The sequence below is a fragment of the Dendrobates tinctorius genome, unplaced genomic scaffold (genome assembly GCF_039654945.1).
Source record: "Dendrobates tinctorius isolate UK_male_01 unplaced genomic scaffold, ASM3965494v1 ptg000103l, whole genome shotgun sequence".
In the NCBI taxonomy this organism is placed as follows: domain Eukaryota; kingdom Metazoa; phylum Chordata; class Amphibia; order Anura; family Dendrobatidae; genus Dendrobates; species Dendrobates tinctorius.
The window spans coordinates 11756801-11773832 of NW_027361771.1; the positions used below are offsets into that span (position 1 = coordinate 11756801).

General features: G+C 45.0%; 1 protein-coding gene across 1 annotated transcript in view; it reads left to right on the forward strand.

The window, feature by feature from the left end:
- The window catches only part of USP36 (ubiquitin specific peptidase 36), a 97849-nt gene that overhangs the window by 67255 nt on the left and 13562 nt on the right, over positions 1-17032 (forward strand). Inside the window, exons 14-18 of the mRNA XM_073588073.1 lie at positions 1950-2080; positions 3339-3911; positions 12638-12786; positions 13438-13599; positions 13786-13901. Coding sequence (XP_073444174.1) covers positions 1950-2080; positions 3339-3911; positions 12638-12786; positions 13438-13599; positions 13786-13901 — 1131 coding nt within the window. The remainder of the gene's footprint in view (positions 1-1949; positions 2081-3338; positions 3912-12637; positions 12787-13437; positions 13600-13785; positions 13902-17032) is intronic.

A 17032-nucleotide genomic window follows, 5' to 3' on the forward strand; every position in this document is an offset into this window, starting at 1 on the left:
TAATCTACAGACAGTGTCAGGTTGGTGCTGTTATGATGATTATACCTGGGTGATGAAATCCGTCTTGTGGTTCTACATGTGGTGCTCTGATTAGATATTCATCAGTATGGCTTCTGACAGGTCACTGACCCCTCAACTGACCTGCCTCCTAATTTACATAATGAATATTATATTTATCTTGGGAGGGAAAAAGAAAACCTTCTGCAGGCAGGTTCCAGCGATGGCACCTGTGCGGCATTTGATGGCATGTGTTGTGTGTGTATAATTTGTTTGCTGTTCCCCTAATAATCAAGATAAATATAATATCCATTATGCAAACTAGGGGCAGGTCAGTGAGGGATCAATGACCTGTCAGCAGTCTGCATTATGAATATCTAATCAGATCACTACATGAAGACCTCCCCACAGGCCGCCCCTTATCCCGAGCATATATCATTAACTGAAAACTGAAAATAAAGATTAAACAACAACCACAAGACTGATTTCATCAACCAAGTATCATTTTAATCCGTGTAACAATCTGACACTGTTCATAGGTTACTGTGCACAATCCTGCTGACAGGTTGCCCTTAAAAAAAAAAAAAAAAGTTTGCCCATGTTTTGTCATGTAAAAAAAATGCCATATTATAAAAATAAGATCTTAGACTTTTCTCACTAGTCACTTGGGCTACTTTAGTGCTTGTACAGATGCTGCATTTTTGGCATGTTGTAAATTCTTTAAAAGTTTTTAAACAGTTTATCATCATTCAAATGTATGGTGGAAAAAAAAGCATAAAAAGTGCATATTTTACACAGCACAGTATTTTTCCAGCCACCACACTGGTTTTTAGTGCCGAAGTTGTCTGCTATTTGTCATACTTCAAGCTTGGCCCTGATTAAGATAAGGAAAGCTTAAACTCGCCTTCCGTGCCGCCACTGTTCAGGAGGTGTCGGCACCCACATTCCCTGGGGCTCCCGTGCTGTTGTGACACGCGAGGCCTGCGTCCATTCAACAGTGGCGTTGCTGTCCCCCCGCCTTTTGGCAAATTGAACATGAAGAGGAAGTTGGAGATCGGCTGCAGCCTGGACTTACTCTTCATGTTCAGTTCGGCCGAAGGTGGGGACACTGATGCCAGCAGTGATTGGGCACTGGGGTCAAGTGACCCTACAACCACACAAGAGCCCTGGATTTGAGCTTTCTTATTTTATCGGAGCCAAACATTTAGATCAAGAAGGGGTTGTCCTCTAAACTTTTCAGAAGTGGTCACAGGCAGTTTCAATGACTATTAAGCCATTTATACACAGCAGATAAAACAGGATCCATCAGTTACAATAGGTAATGTCACAGCTGACCTTGCTCCCCCCTCCGGTCACAATAATTCTGCACATGCTCATTATATGCTTCAATACAAAAGATAGGTACAAGTGGATTTCCTGAAACATCAGGAAGTATAGTATAGCCCTAGTGGCCAGTGTGACATTTGCAAGATTTCTATTTATAAATTATTTATTTTAAATGCATTTGGTGAAATGAAAAAGAAAAACATTAACAATACCTAAAATTAAAGAAAACATACAATTTTACACAGTAGGTCATTTTCTGATGGTGCAGTGTCTTTCAATGATCATGATTCTACGCGGTGAAATTGTGTGGGAATGGAATTTGTTAAAAATTAGTCAAATGTTTATTATTTTTTTTTGCTTAATATCCTTATGTATTTTTTTTTCTTTATCCCATTAACTGTGTTGTTTTTGCTATGGCTGTGGTCTACCATTTCTACCTGTCGCTGTCCTTTTCTCTCATTGTTATATCCTTTCTATGCATCCCTATATTTCATATTAATTTCTGTGGCTTCTAGAAGTATATAAAAAAATCTCTATTTTTCCCCTTTTTCATTTGTTTTCATTTGCCTCAAACCTCCCTTTTTTTCTTTACACCACCAAGATTTTATTTATGTCAATAACTACAGGGCAGCATGCCGCCGAAGGGAAGCAGAAATGACGCCCACTCCCTTCCTCCTCACTCAATCACTGCCGGCTCCACTCATCCCATCTCAGTTTCCCCTGGTCCCTCTGCAATCAAGCTGCTCCATATGCATCGGTAAGTGTAGCCGTGTCATCTCTGAGAATGGATTTCATAGTAAAGACAAATGTCATATCAGATATGCTTTTCACCTCTCTTATTAGTAATAACATGTGGTGTACAATATACAAAGTCATATAATGTCTTTTATGTAACTGTTATTTTCTAATGTGCACTTTATTCTTGCGTAAGACAGTTACTATCCGGTTCAATCCTCTTGGTATAACTACGTAATATGCTTAAAGCGAACCCATCGCCTGTTTTGGCCGCTGTAAGATGCGGCCACTGCCTTTCAGGCATTATTCTGTAACGCTGTAGATAAGCTCCCGATCCGATCTGAAAGATAAGAAAAGTAAGTTTTATCATACTCACCCAGGGTGCGGTGCGGTCCGATGGGTGTCGCAGGTCCAGGTCCGGCGCCTCCCATCTTCTTGCGATGCCGAACTCCTGTTGCTTCATCGCTCCCCAGCATCCTGCTCCTGCGCAGGCATACTTCTCTTCACTATTGAGGGCAGAACAAAGTACTGCAGTGCGCAGGTGCCGGGAAATGTCAGAGAGGCCCAGCACCTGCGCACTGCAGGAATCTGCTCTGCCCTCAACAGGGCAGAGAGGTACGCCTGCGCAGGAGTGCAATGCCGGGGAGCGATGAAGCAACAGGAGGGCGGCATCGCAAGAAGATGACAGGCGCTGGACCTGCAACACCCATCGGCCCAGACCTCCCCCGGGTGAGTATAATAAAACTTATTTTTCTTCTCTTTCAGGTCGGATCGGGGACTGAAAGGCGGTGGCCGCATCTTATATCGACCAAAACTGCGGACAGGTGCACTTTAACTATGGTGGTATTGTGTGGGAATTAAAGTGCATTAAGCCTGCATTAATCCTGGCTCTTGGTGAGCATGCAGCAATGGTTGTCCAGGACCGAACTATTGTTCACCTGCTTGCTTTCTAATGAATGGGAGGTGCGGTGCATTATTCGTATGCGGCCATGAAGCGATGTATGGAGTTGCCTACAGTACATTGCTTACGTTTGGCCACTGCCAGAGCAGGTTTCTGCTAACCGGTAGTGGTATCAGACCCCAAAGATCTCATTGATGACCTATCCAGAGAAAGGTCATCCATAGGCAAGTCTCAGTCATATTCTTTGGCTACATTAGCTTAGAAGTATGGCCAGGCATATGGTCAAAAGAAAAAAAAAATAAACATCAAATGTCAGCACAAGTAGTAGTAATGTTTGCCCGGCTGGGTAAAAGCAGTTAATACATTTCTTGTCTTATAGGGAATCACAAGCTGCAGAAAACAATCATGGGACTTGTAGCAATACTCCTAAGCAGAAATCTTTTAATTTCCATGTAAAACATACACAGCATAGTGTGTCACCATCCCAACACCTTCCTTCACTTAGCCACCGTGCCAACCTTTCTTCAGAGAAGACCACTTCGTCATCCATGGCATTGCAGGCCACCGTGAAGGACAGATCTGTAGAAACATTGGTTACCAGGTCCTCAAATGAAAGTGACAAATGCCAATTTGAATCGCACAGCGAACATTGTAACGGGAACAATGGAGTCAGTAGTAATATGAAGAAAAAGAAGAAAAAGAGGAAAGCTTTGGAAATGGAAGGAAGGACAGACAGTATTACATCTCATTTGGAGACACAGACTATGAATGTCCATGAATTAAAAGAAGGCAAAGTAAAACGTAAGAAATGTAAACCTCCAAAGGCCAAAAAAAGGACAGATCCTATATTAGAAATGCTCAACCCAACTTCACAAGAGACAACAGATAGAAAGCGGAAGAGTTTACAGTCTGCTCAGCATGATATGGAGAAGCCCCTGATACACTCCAATGGGTAAGAACTCAGCCCGTTATCACATTGTGCTCCTGGTTTACCTAGGATTGAGAGGGTCAATCCGCATTGGAAAGCCACAAAATTTATGCGCTAGAATTGGTATAATGTGGATTTCAAGTGCATAGTAATACTATTTGTAGACTATTTCTACTATGAGCGGTAGAGTTGAGCGACTTTGGTCGGATCGGGTTTCATGAAACAAGATTTGTTTCAGACGAAACTGGTCCGACTAGGGCAAAAAAAGTGGGAGTTTCGTCCGAAACCCGACCCCAATGCAAGTCAATGGGGAATGAAAGTCTGCATTGAGTGGATGAATGTCATCCGCTCAATGCCGACTTTTATTTCCCATTGACTTGCATTGGGGTCGGGTTTCGGACGAAACTCCCACTTTTTTTGCCCTAGTCGGACCAGTTTCGTCTGAAACAAATTTTGTTTCATGAAACCCGATCCGACCAAAATCGCTCAACTCTAATGAGCGGGTTTTGATAAACTCTTGTCCACCATGTCTATAAATGCGCTGTCAATAAATAACAGGGGTACGATTCTAGTCACTGCTCTCTATGCACCGAGCGGTAACTGAAACTGTGCCAGTACCACCCCGTGTGACTGAAAAAGCGAAGCTGGCAAGTGGAATAAAGATCGTTTCCTCCAGCAGTAGGGCTCTTGGTGCAGGCGCCACCTGTTGACAGAATGCTGTTAACCTGCAGAATAACCCATATCTGCAAGCTAATAGCGTTATTTTACATGACAGGTACCCTTTAATGTGGTCTAAAAGAAAAGACCTCTCTCCTAAGGTCAAAGGCATCTTTTCTGCTATTGATTTTGAGGTGAAATATGGCTTAACAACTTTTGCCAGCTATGTTATGTTGTCTGGCCATCTGTGAAATTCCCCCTATAGGTTATAAGAGGTAAAGTTTCTCCCTGTAGAGAATGCAAATTTGGCATAGGAAGACACTTAGGCCATGCAATGCTTCCCTGGGAATTTAAATATCCAGTAGCCTCTTCTGAGAGGGACAGGAACTTAGTGCTGCATATTGGAGGATGCAATACTAAAAGTCAATATGGATATGGGATATCATACTTTGTAGGTGGCTGTGTGGTGGGCCACTTGTGGACATCATTCTGTTGGAGTGGGCTTTGTAGGGATATATGGTTTGAGGATCTTTATGGGAACATCATACTGGTGGAGGGCTGTGTGGAGACATAACATCACTTTTTGAAGGGACATCGTGCAGTGTGGGGAGCCATACTGTTGGGTGGGCTTTGTGCTGACATTGTTCTTTGGGGGGACATCACAACATTCTGTTTGAAGGGACATCATATTGTTTGGCTGTGTGGACGGATATCATATTGTGGCGGGGGAAGCTGGGTGGAAATCATAGTGTGTGGGGATATCTTATTGTGTTGGGAGCTTTTGCTCAAGATACAAGGGGTGAATAGCAACAGCAGTATGATTTCCTGGGTTTTTATAATAAACCGTATAAAAAGCAGTAAATTATATGGTTTTGATTAGCTGCTACTGGTAAGAATACAGGTTACAATAAACCCTGTCGTAAGGGTAACCGTTGTTTTCATTTTTATTGCATAAATCTGTAGTACATGTGAAAATAAGAAAATTTTTGTAATATAATTTATTATAGAAATCGGCTTCTTTCACCTAGACTGATCATTCTTTCTCAAAATTCTCAATTCACGGGTAAAATCTCTATTCGTTGAAGTTTTTCAAATTACTGAGGTAGAATCTTATAAGTAGCAAAGGTCATCTTCTATGTAGCTGAGAGGGGATGAGGAGCTGGAAGCTGAGTTCCTGCCTCTTCTCCCCTCTCATCTGTATGGAATTTTACTGAACTATCATCTCCTACCTAAGTAATGCAAAAATCTCTTTTCACGGAATACCGTCTCAGTGGATAGAGAAGCACAGCACTCTAATAAAATACACTGCTCAAAAAAATAAAGGGAACACTAAAATACCACATCCTAGATATCACTGAATGAAATATTGCAATTGCAAATCTTTATTCATTACATAGTGGAACTCATTGATCATTTTTATGTTTTATTGTTCTCAATGTAAGTCAAAATTAATATCCCATGGAGATCTGTATGTGGAATGATACTCAAAATCAAAGTGGAAAATGAAATTACAGGCTGATCCAACATCAGTGGAAATGCCTCAAGACAAGGAAATCGTGCTCAGTAGTGTGTGTGGCTTACACGTGCCTGTATGACCTCACTACAATGCCTGGGCATGCTCCTGAAGAGGCGGTGGATGGTCTCCTGAGGGATCTCCTCCTAGACCTGGACTAAAGCATCCGCCAACTTCTGGACAGTCTGTGGTGCAACGTGACGTTGGTGGATGGTGCGAGACATGATGTCCCAGATGTGTTCAATCGGATTCAGGTCTGGGGAATGGGCGGGCCAGTCCATAGCTTCAATTCCTTCAGACCTTCTCACACACTCCAGCCACATGAGGTCTGACATTGTCCTGCATTAGGAGGAACCCAGTGCCAACCGCACCAACATATGGTCTCACAAGGGGTCTGAGGATCTCATCTTGGTACCTAATGGCATTCAGGCTACCTCTGGCGAGCACATGGAGGGCTGTGCGGCCCTCCAAAGAAATGCCACCTCACACCATTACTGACCCACTGCCAAACCGGTCATGCTGAAGTATGTTGCAGGCAGCAGATCGCCCTCCATGGCTTCTCCAGACTCTGTCACGTGCTCACTGTGAACCTGCTTTCATCTGTGAAGAGCACAGGGTGCCAGTGGCGAATTGCCAATCCAGGGTGCCAGTGGCGAATTTGCCAATCCTGGTGTTCTGTGGAAAATGCCAAGCGTCCTGCATGGTTTTGGGCTGTATGCACAACCCCCATCTCTGGACATTGGGCCCTCAGACCATCCTCATGGAGTCGGTTTCTAACCGTATGTGCAGACACATGCACATTTGTGGCCTGCTGGAGGTCATTTTGCAGGGCTCTGGCAGTGCTCCTCCTGTTCCTCCTTGCACAAAGGCTGAAGTAGCGGTCCTGCTGCTGGGTTGTTGCCCTCCTACGGCCCCCTCCACGTCTCCTGGTGTACTGGCCTGTCTCCTGGTAGCGCCTCCAGCCTCGACATTACGCTGACAGACACCACAAACCACCTTGCCACAGCTCGCATTGATGTGCCATCCTGGATGAGCTGCACTACCTGAGCCACTTGTGTGGGTTGCAGAGTCCATCTCATGCTACTACGAGTGTGAAAGCACAACCAACTTTCAAAAGTGACCAAAACATCAGCCAGAAAGCATTGGTACTGAGATGTGGTCTGTGGTCCCCACCTGCAAAACCACTCCTTTATTTAAGTGTGTCTTGATAATTGCCAATAATTTCCATCTGTTGTAAAACAGCATGTGAAATTGGCAATCAGTGTTGCTTCCTAAGTGGACAGTTTGATTTCACAGAAGTTTGATTTACTTGGAGTTGTATTCTGTTTAAGTGTTCCCTTTATTTTTTTTGAGCAGTGTATATTAAAGTTTCATAGTTTTATGTGTACTAATGATATGAAATAAAAATAAACCGTTTTCCTCTTAATTCTGCTCAATATTAAGTGATACAAATTAATATAAAACAATCATAACAATTGATCAAAATTAAGAATGGCGTTTTGGTTTGGCACTCCACAACAGCAGAACTGCGGAGTCTGAATAAAACGAACCGACTCCTAAAATATATAATAATTTGAGTTCAGTCGTACAATGCAGGTATGAGCTGTAAGGCTGTGTGCGTTTCTTAAAAAACACATTCCCATGTAATCCTATGGGATTCCGCAGTTGCTATACCCATGCTGCGGATTTTCCCGCTGTGGAATCGCATAGATGTAAAATCCGCAGCATGTTCATTATTTCTGCGTAATCCCGGCGATTCCGCCACCATAGGGTTGCATTGAAACGCTCACTTTATGCATGTGGCTATGCCCACCATGTGCGGATGGCACCCAGGGTCTGGAGGAGAGGAGACTCCCCTCCATGCCCTGGGTACCATAATCCTGTTAAAAATAGAATTAAAATAAAAAATAGTGATATACTCACCTTCTGATGGCTCATGGAGCTCTCCTGCCTCTCAGCCATGCATTGCGCGAATCACCTGAGATGACGTCGCGGTCTCGCGAGCGTGACGTCACAAAGGTCCTTCGCGCAAAGCATCCCTGGGAACGGAACGTACCTGGAGCGTCGCTGAGGAGATCAGGGGCCGTCAGAAGGTGAGAATAACCATATTTTTTATTTTTAACATTCTATTTTTTACTATTGATGCTGCATAGGTAGCATCAATAGTAAAAAGTTGGTCACACTTGTCAAGCACTATTCTTGACAAGTGTGACCAACCCGTCAATCACTTTTCCAAGCGATGCTTCAAATCGCTTGGAAAGCGCTAGCATTCTGCAAGCTAAAAACTCTTGCAAAAAGCTTGTGTTTTGCTGGAAAATGCATGCAAATTCCTCATGCGTTTTACCCGCGGCAGGGAGTTGCGGAAATGCTGCGGACATTTCCGCAGCATTTCTGCAACGTGGGCATTTAGCCTAAATGTTTCTATAATAATTTGGGAAAGTTATGAAATGTCCTACAAATGTCTGTTCCTGATCTAAGGATCTGGGATTTAGTTGAGATGAATCTGTCCTGCACTTTATGTTCATGCTCAGTAGTGACCAGTGCTCTGGAATCGGGGAATAAATCGAGGAGTCTGAGTCGGACATTTGGCTTAATGACTCCACAGTCCTGCACAAGAGTCATGGTCTCTCATTTGTGGCCCCTTGGGAAAATGTAATTGCCCACCCTTGCTCTAACTCATTATTTATGTTCTCGCATGACTCTTTTGTGTCAAGGGTTTTTCGCATTGCCTTTGTACGTTGTAGCTAGCATTGTCCCAATTTCCTTTGACCACCTCCATTTTAACCACTAACATAAGTTGATGTGTGCAGTTGTTGAAATGCTGGCCCTGGCAGCCTAACTAGACCTTGTTTCATTTGATGTTGATACACAGTAGGAAAATGTGGTCAGACAATCCGCGCTGTGAATAACTATATTCAAGGATTATTAATAAAGTGGTCTTTATTCAATATTTTGAGGAAGTTATAAGGGATAAAAGTTGATCAGCGATTTCTCATTTTTACCAAACTTTTTTTTTTTTTTTTTTTATAGGGACCACATCACATTTGAAGTCACTTTGAGGGGTCTATATGATAGAAAATACCCAAAAGTGACACCATTATAAAAACTGCACCCCTGAAGGTGCTCAAAACCACATTCAAGAAGTTTATTAACCCTTCAGGTGCTTCACAGGAATTTTTGGAATGTTTTAAAAAAAAAAAAATGAACATTTAACTTTTTTTCACAAAAAATTTACTTCCGATCCAATGTGTTTTATTTTAGCAAGGGTAACAGGAGAAATTGGACTCCAAAAGTTGTACAATTTGTCCTGAGTACGCTGAAACCCCATATATGCAGGTAAACCACTGTTTGGGCACATGTCAGAGCTCGGAAGGAAAGGAGCGCCGTTTGACTTTTCAATGCAAAATTGGCTGAAATTGAGATCGGACGCCATGTCACGTTTGGAGAGCCCCTGATGTGCCTAAACAGTGGAAACCCCCCAATTCTATTCCCAACTGTAACAGTAATCCTAACTTTAGCCCCAACTCTAACCCTAAAGGAAAAATGGAAATAATTTTTTTTTTATTTTATTATTTTTCCATAACTAAGGGGGTGATAAAGGGGGGTTTGATGTACTATTTGTGGCGGGTTTTTATGTTTGTCAGCCGACGCGCTGAAAGACGCTTTTTATTGCAAAAAACTATTTTGCCATCACCACATTTTGAGAACTATAATTTTTCCACATTTTGGCCCACAGAGTCATGTGAGATCTTGTTTTTTGCGGGACGAGTTGACGTTTTTATTGGTACCATTTTCGGGCACATGACATTTTTTTGATCACTTTTTATTCCTATTTTTGGGAGGCAGAATCAACAAAAACCAGCAATTCATTAATTTCTTTTGGGGGGGTTGGGGGCATTTATACCGTTCTGCATGTTGTAAAATTGATGAAGCGGTTTTATTCTTCGGGTCAGTACGATGACGGCGATACCTCATTTATATCATTTTTTTGTGTTTTGGCGCTTTTATACAATAAAAACTATTTTATATAAAAAAATAATTATTTTTGAATCGCTTAATTCTGAGAGCTATAACTTTTTTATTTTTCCGGTGAAGCTATATGGCAGCTTATTTTGTGCGGGGCCAGATGACGTTTTCAGCGGTACTACGTTTATTTATATCCGTCTTTTTGATCGCTGCTTGTTCCACTTTTTGTTCGGCGGTATGATGATAAAGCATTGTTTTTTTGCCTTGTTTTTTTTTTAATCGTGTTCACTAAAGGGGTTAACTAATGGGACAGTTTTATAGGTTGGGTTGTTACGGAAGCGGCGACACTAAATATGTGTAATTTTATTTAGATTTTCTTAATTTAAATATTTATTGATGGAATAAACATTTATATATATATATATATATATATATATATATATATATATATATATATATATAATTTTAGTTTTTTTAAATGTTTTTACAATTATTTTAAAACTTTTTTTTTTATTTAAAGGGAACCTGTCACCCCCCCCTGGGCGTTTTTAAGTAAAAGAGCCACCTTCAGCAGCACCAAGGCTGCACTCTGTGAAGGTGGCTCTTCCGTTTCTGACCCCTAGTAACGCTGAAATATAGATTTTTATAAATAGGTCCTAATACCTGTAATGTGTCCCATAGGTATGGTGTGTCCCCCTGTATCAGCCGCCTCCCATCCGTCCATCAGGCCTGTGTCTTGTGCCTGGGCACCGCCTCCCATCCGTCCATTATGCCACTTGTCTTGTGCCTGGGTGCCGCCCACCATGCCCCTGTGCGCCGCCACCTCCTGTTTTGAATGCCGGCACCTGCGCTGTGACAAGAGTTCTCAGGCATGCGCAGTGCGCGCTGCCCGAGAACCGACATCAGGCTATTGCGCCTGCGTGCTGCTGAGGCCCTAGATCCCGCCCCGCAGTCTATTATGATGTATTCACACTGCGGTGCTGGGGCCTCAGCAACACGCAGGCGCTATAGCCTGATGTCGGTTCTCGGGCAGCGCACACTGTGCATGCCCAAGAACTCTTGTCACAGCGCAGGCGCCGGCATTCAAAACAGGAGGTGGCGGCGGCGCACAGGGGCATGGTGGGCAGTGCCCAGGCACAAGACAAGGGGCATAATGGACGGATGAAGGGCGGTGCCCAGGCACAAGACACAGGCATGATGGACGGATGGGAGGCGGCTGATACAGGGGGACGCACCATACCTATGGGACACCTTGCAGGTTTGAGGACCTATTTATAAAAGTCAATATTTCTGCGTTACTAGGGGTCAGAAACAGAAGAGCCACCTTCACAGAATGCAGCCTTAGTGCTGCTGAAGGTGGCTTTTTTACTTAAAAACGCCCTGGGGTGTTGACAGGTTCCCTTTAATTCTTACTTTTTTACACTTTGTCCCACTATAGGACACTCATTTTGTGCAGGCTAATCGCTTCTATAGCATGCAGATCTGCATGCTATAGAAGCTGTCAGCGCTGCAGTTTCTATTACACTGACCTGAGTGACTTCCTGGTCATCAGTGCGCATGACAGCAAGTCTCTCAGGTCTGGAGACCTGCATGTCGTCATGACGACATCGGGTCTCATTGGCAGTGATCGGGACCCCGCGACATGCCCCTCTGCCAACTTCGGAACGCTGCAATCATGTTTGTTCAGTGTTTTGTGGTTTAAGTGCCAGGAGCAGTCTGTGACCGCTCTTGGCACTTAGTGCTGGGTGTCAGCTGTGAGAATCTGCTGACACCCGGCCGCGATCAGTCGCGCTCCCCCCGTAAGCGCGGCTGATCGTCCATAACGTACTATCTCATCCATGGGCAGTAAGTCCCAGGGCATATGGACGGGGATAGTATGTCCAATGGCAGAAAGGGGTTAAATAAGATTTGGTTCCGGTGATCACCTAATCAGAAGCACATTAAGTAGAATGAGGTGTACTCTGGTTGGAATTGAACTGACACTGGAATGGAATGGCTGTCAGACATGTAGAGAAGCTGATTTTTTATAAAACTCTGCAGTGGTCTCTTAATTTTTGCCAGAGCTGTATATTTATGGGAAGTTTGAAAAAAATTGTAATCACAGCATTTCTGCTCTAATAAAAAAAAGGCTATTAAAAACACTTACCTGCACCAAAAACGCATCACAAATAGGGAGAATGCATCAACAGACGTAATAAACAGGATAGATTTTGATTGCTTAATTTGGGGTGGACCCCTTTGGAGACCGTGGGGCAAAAAAAAATTTCTGTTTCTGTATGTGGGAACATACTCTTAAAGGGAACCTGTCATCAGGATTATACACAGTAACCTACAGTGTCAGGTTGGTGTTATACTGATAACAAACACAAGATGGATTTCATCACCCAGCTATCATTGTAATCAGTATAACGGCACCAACCTGACACTGTCTGTAGGTTACTGTGCACAATCCTGCTGACAGGTTCCCTATAATGTCAAAAATGTAAAACCATTGCACTGGAAAAATAAAACCAACTTTTTTAGAATAGAGAAATGTATCCTTTAGTTATTTGTCAAAATATGTCCTAAACTAGCTGCTGTACAGATAATAATCTACATCTTGACTTTATCTTAGTACCACTGACCGTTCATATGATGATAAAGGTGTGGATTGTGTTGCTAGAAAAGCAAAGAAAATCAAGCTGAAAGTAAAAGAACCGGACAGTGTTCAGACTGTGGAAACTGAATCTAGTGGAAAGCAGACGGTTCGGGGGGAAAATTCTGGTAAGATGAAGTTACTATTTAAATGGAATTCTGGGTTCAAATTACAAAAAGAACAACATCTGCTTGCCGTTTGTTTTCCCCTAATTTGGGTGTGTTTCCTCCCACACTCCAAAGACAATACTGATACGGAATTTAGGTGGTGAGCCCCAATGGGGACAGTGATGACAAAGTATGTAAAGCGCTGTACAAACAAGCATAAGAACTGTAGCTTGCTTGCCAGCTGTATGTATTGAACAAATGCTTTTACATATAAGGGAGTTTCTTAAAGGGAACCTCTTTCCAGATGTTCCCAATATAAACTAGCGCCATCACCTGGCTTATTCCCAGTCCATCAACATTAAGAAAAGTCTTCAGTTCCCCCTGAACATCCCAACAAGTGAATTATTCTACTCAGCACAGTCTGGTCTAATAAGCGCATTCCCAAAGATGGCTATTCTCCCCGAGTTCTGTTTTCATTAGGGGAAATACTGCTTGCAGGAGACTTGTATTCAGCAGTAACGAAGGATCAGTGTTAAAAACCTGTCCATTCCTTGTGTCTCCCTTCACCTCTACAAACAAAACTGTTGCCCAGTCCTGCTGTTTTTTATCTAGAGTACAGGCATCTGAAGATCTTTCAATCTAGAAGGAATCTTGTTTCTTCCCTACTTTTAGATTCTGTGTTTGTATGGGACACCCACATCAAGGATGGATACAAACGATATAATTCAAATGGTGCTGAAAAGAAATTGTGCGTAAATTGGGATGGTACGAGGAATTCATCTGTTGTCCAAGAACTGTTGAAAAACTCTAGTAATAAAGCCTATGGGACTGAAGGTAAGATGTGGTAGAAAAAGGAAGCAATCATTTTAAACTCTTATATGCAATAACTAAACAAGTGTGAGGAGGAAATGTAATTTAAATGACTACACTGAAGCTGACAAGATGGAGGATATTGGCAAGTGACATGTTCTTGCAGTTTGTTGGATTACAATGCTCACTATATATTATTCTCTGCCATAGTGCATACGTGGGATGGAGAAGCATCTGCTGTGAGCCAAGATGCTGTGAATTATGCAGAGGAGGCAAAAAGTAGCACTGTTATAGATGACTGGGATGAAGAATTTGACAGAGGAAAGGTAATCAAACTAAGTGTGACTTGAATTTGATATTAAATTTGATTTTAAAGGGCACTGAACAGGTCCTCCATGCCCTCCAACCCATCAGCATTTGTATAATCGTTTATAAATACCTTGCCTAACAATCCATTTTTCTCCTTCGTCTCATTGGGGGACACAGGTACTGTGGGTGTATGCTACTGCCGCCTGGAGGCTGACACTTAAGTGAAAAAAAGGTTAGCTTCTCCTCCGCCGTATACACCCTCGCCCCGATTGCAGGCGGAAACCAGTTTTTGCTTGGTGTCTGTTGGAGGCACACGTCGGTCTGTCTCAAGACTGATTTTTTTTTTTCTTCTTCCCCATGAAAATAAGACAGGGGCGATGGACCCTATTGAAAGGGTCCGATCTCCCCAAACCAACAACGGACGAGCACGTGCGAGTGTCCCTCCACGTATCCTCTCCCGCAATGGGGATTTTTTTCCAGATGTTCCATTTTTTCACAATGAAAACGAGAGAGGGGCGACGGACCCTATTGAAAGGGTCTGATCTCCCTAAACCATCAATGGGGGAGCACATGTGAGTGTCCCTCCACGTATCCTCTCCCGCACCGTGGGATATTTTCAGACTACGGAGGTGAGATACAGGCGACGGACCCTATCGAAGGGGTCCGATCTCCCCAAACCAACAACGGGCGACCACGTGTGAGTGTCCCTCCACGTATCCTCTCCCGCACCGTGGGACATGATGCCGGGCTTAGTCCTGTCCACCCCAGGGTATTGAAACCCGGGGCTGCACAGAGGCACAAGCGTAGTCCACGCAGCCCCGCTGCCCCACCAATGCTAAGGACTGCGGGGGGCAGGGTGGCAGACGGTCCCTCTCCTCACCCCTGCAGGGGGTAGATGGAGCTAGGGTGCCTGCACTGTCCTGGTCATTTAGGGACCCCTCCCCTCTACCTGAGGAATGATGGCCAGGGAGGGCTCCTGCGGCGCCCAGGGATCCGATTCCAGAGCATTTCGGGAGGTCCAGAGGTTTCGCCCGCCCCTCGGGCGGATGGAGGAATAAATCGAGGCCCAAAATTCAGCCAGCGCTAGGCCGCGGCCGGAAGTCCCCGGCATCGAGTCACGGTGACCCTGCCCCACGTAGCCTGGGCGGGCGCGTGAAGAAATTTAGTCCCTGGCTTTAGGCCAGAACTAGGCCGCAAAGAAAGAACCGCCCCCAGGATCCTTCTTTTTCTTCCGGGGGCCAGCCTGCAGTACTGGCACGCAGATTAAAGTGGCACTTCGCACGCTGAGGACACAGGGGACACAGGACTGGGGTAAGTGCTGCCCCACGGACAGGCCACGCTATCAGGAACAAAGAGCGCCCTCCCCCGGCGGTTTGTTTTTGTCAGCACAGAGACCTGACAGGTACAGCATGTCAGGAAAATCTAAGACGCATACGTTCCTTTACGCTGCATGTATCTCCTGTCAGTCGACTTTCCCGCGGGCACAGACCAAACGGGTATGCGAAGCCGAACGCGCTCAGTAGCCCTCCCCTGCGACCGAGCCCAGTGTAACAGGCCCCCCGGAATGGGCGTTATCACTGTCACAATCTATGGCGTCACTTACGAGAGCAATCGAGTCCCTTCCTGCCCCGATAGGGACAGTGGCTCTCCTGTCTTAGAGGGGTCCTCTACCTCACCCGAGCCTCCGGCCTGCAGGGGCCGCTCTCCAGGCAGACCTGGGGGAAACGAACCCACACGGCGTTTCCCGGTCCATCCGGTGCCTCGGCATCCGTGAGCTCGGCTTCTCGCTCCCCGTCGCCAGCAGTCGATGGCAAACAAGGCTCGGACTTCGACTCGGATATGCCCCTGGACCTAGATACGCCAGGTGGTCAGGAAACGGTTGACAGTCTCATAAAAGCTGTCAACCAGACACTGGGGATTAAGGATTATTCCACTCTGGCTGCGGGCCATAAGGTGTCATTTAAACGTGTCAAGCGTCCCCATAGGGTATTTTGCACTCACCCTGAATTTGAGGATGTAGTGCAAAAACACAGAGAACGGCCGGACAGGCGGTTCTCGGGTCAGAAGGTACTCGAGGCGAAGTACCCTTTTCCCCCCAGATCTCCGTAAAAAGTGGACGGAATCCCCAACGGTGGACCCACCTTTGTCGCGCTTGGCTACAAGAACTTTACTATCTGTGCCTAGTGGTTCTTCTATTAAGGATCCCACTGACCGTCTCATAGAGAACTTGGCTCGCTCAATGTTTGAGGCATCAGGATCAGCGCTTTCTCCCTCGATCGCAGCAACGTGGGTAGCCATGCCATGATTTCTTGGTCAGAAACTTTGAATAGAGCCTTGCAGGACCTAGGAAGTATCAGAAATCCCGAATCAGATAGCCATGGCGGCGGACTACTTGATTAATGCATCTTTAGATGCGGCCAACTGCTCGGCACTTGCAGCCGCAAATGCAATATCCATTAGGAGAGCGCTATGGTTAAGGACATGGCGGGCTGTTTCAGCCTCAAAAAAGTCCTTGACAGCGATACCATACCAGTGTGGCCGCCTGTTCGGAGATAGGCTTGATCAGCTCATCTCCGACTCCACAGGAGGCAAGAGCGGCTTTCTTCCTCAGCAAAAGGCCAAACCACATTTTGGAAACTAGACCCCGCAAGGAACTTTAGATGTGTGGTGAGCACTTTGAACCCCCAAGTGCTTCACAGAAGTTTATAACGCCCGGGCGTGAAAATAAAAAAAATCATTTCTCGTTCACCTTATTGGGGGACACAGAGACCATGGGTGTATGCTGCTGCCACTAGGAGGCTGACACTATGCACAAAAAAAGTTAGCTCCTCCTCCGCAGTGTACACCCCACCGACCGGCAGGGAATTCCTCAGTTTTAGCTTAGTGTCAGTAGGAGGTGGACACGGGTCTTTCATTAGACCCTTATCTACCTCGATGTGCTTCGTTTTGTGGAGGGATACAGTGTGAACGGTCACATCTGTAGTCCCACAAGGAGGCTATGAGTACAGCGTGAACTGCCACCCTGTATCCTCATAGGTCTCCCGGAAGGACCAGAGCCTGAGCACGGACGCGTGTCAGGCGATCCAACTGGTCCCCGTCCCCCGTCTCCCACCCACTCGCCCACCAGAGCCTGTCGGTCCGGAAGAGA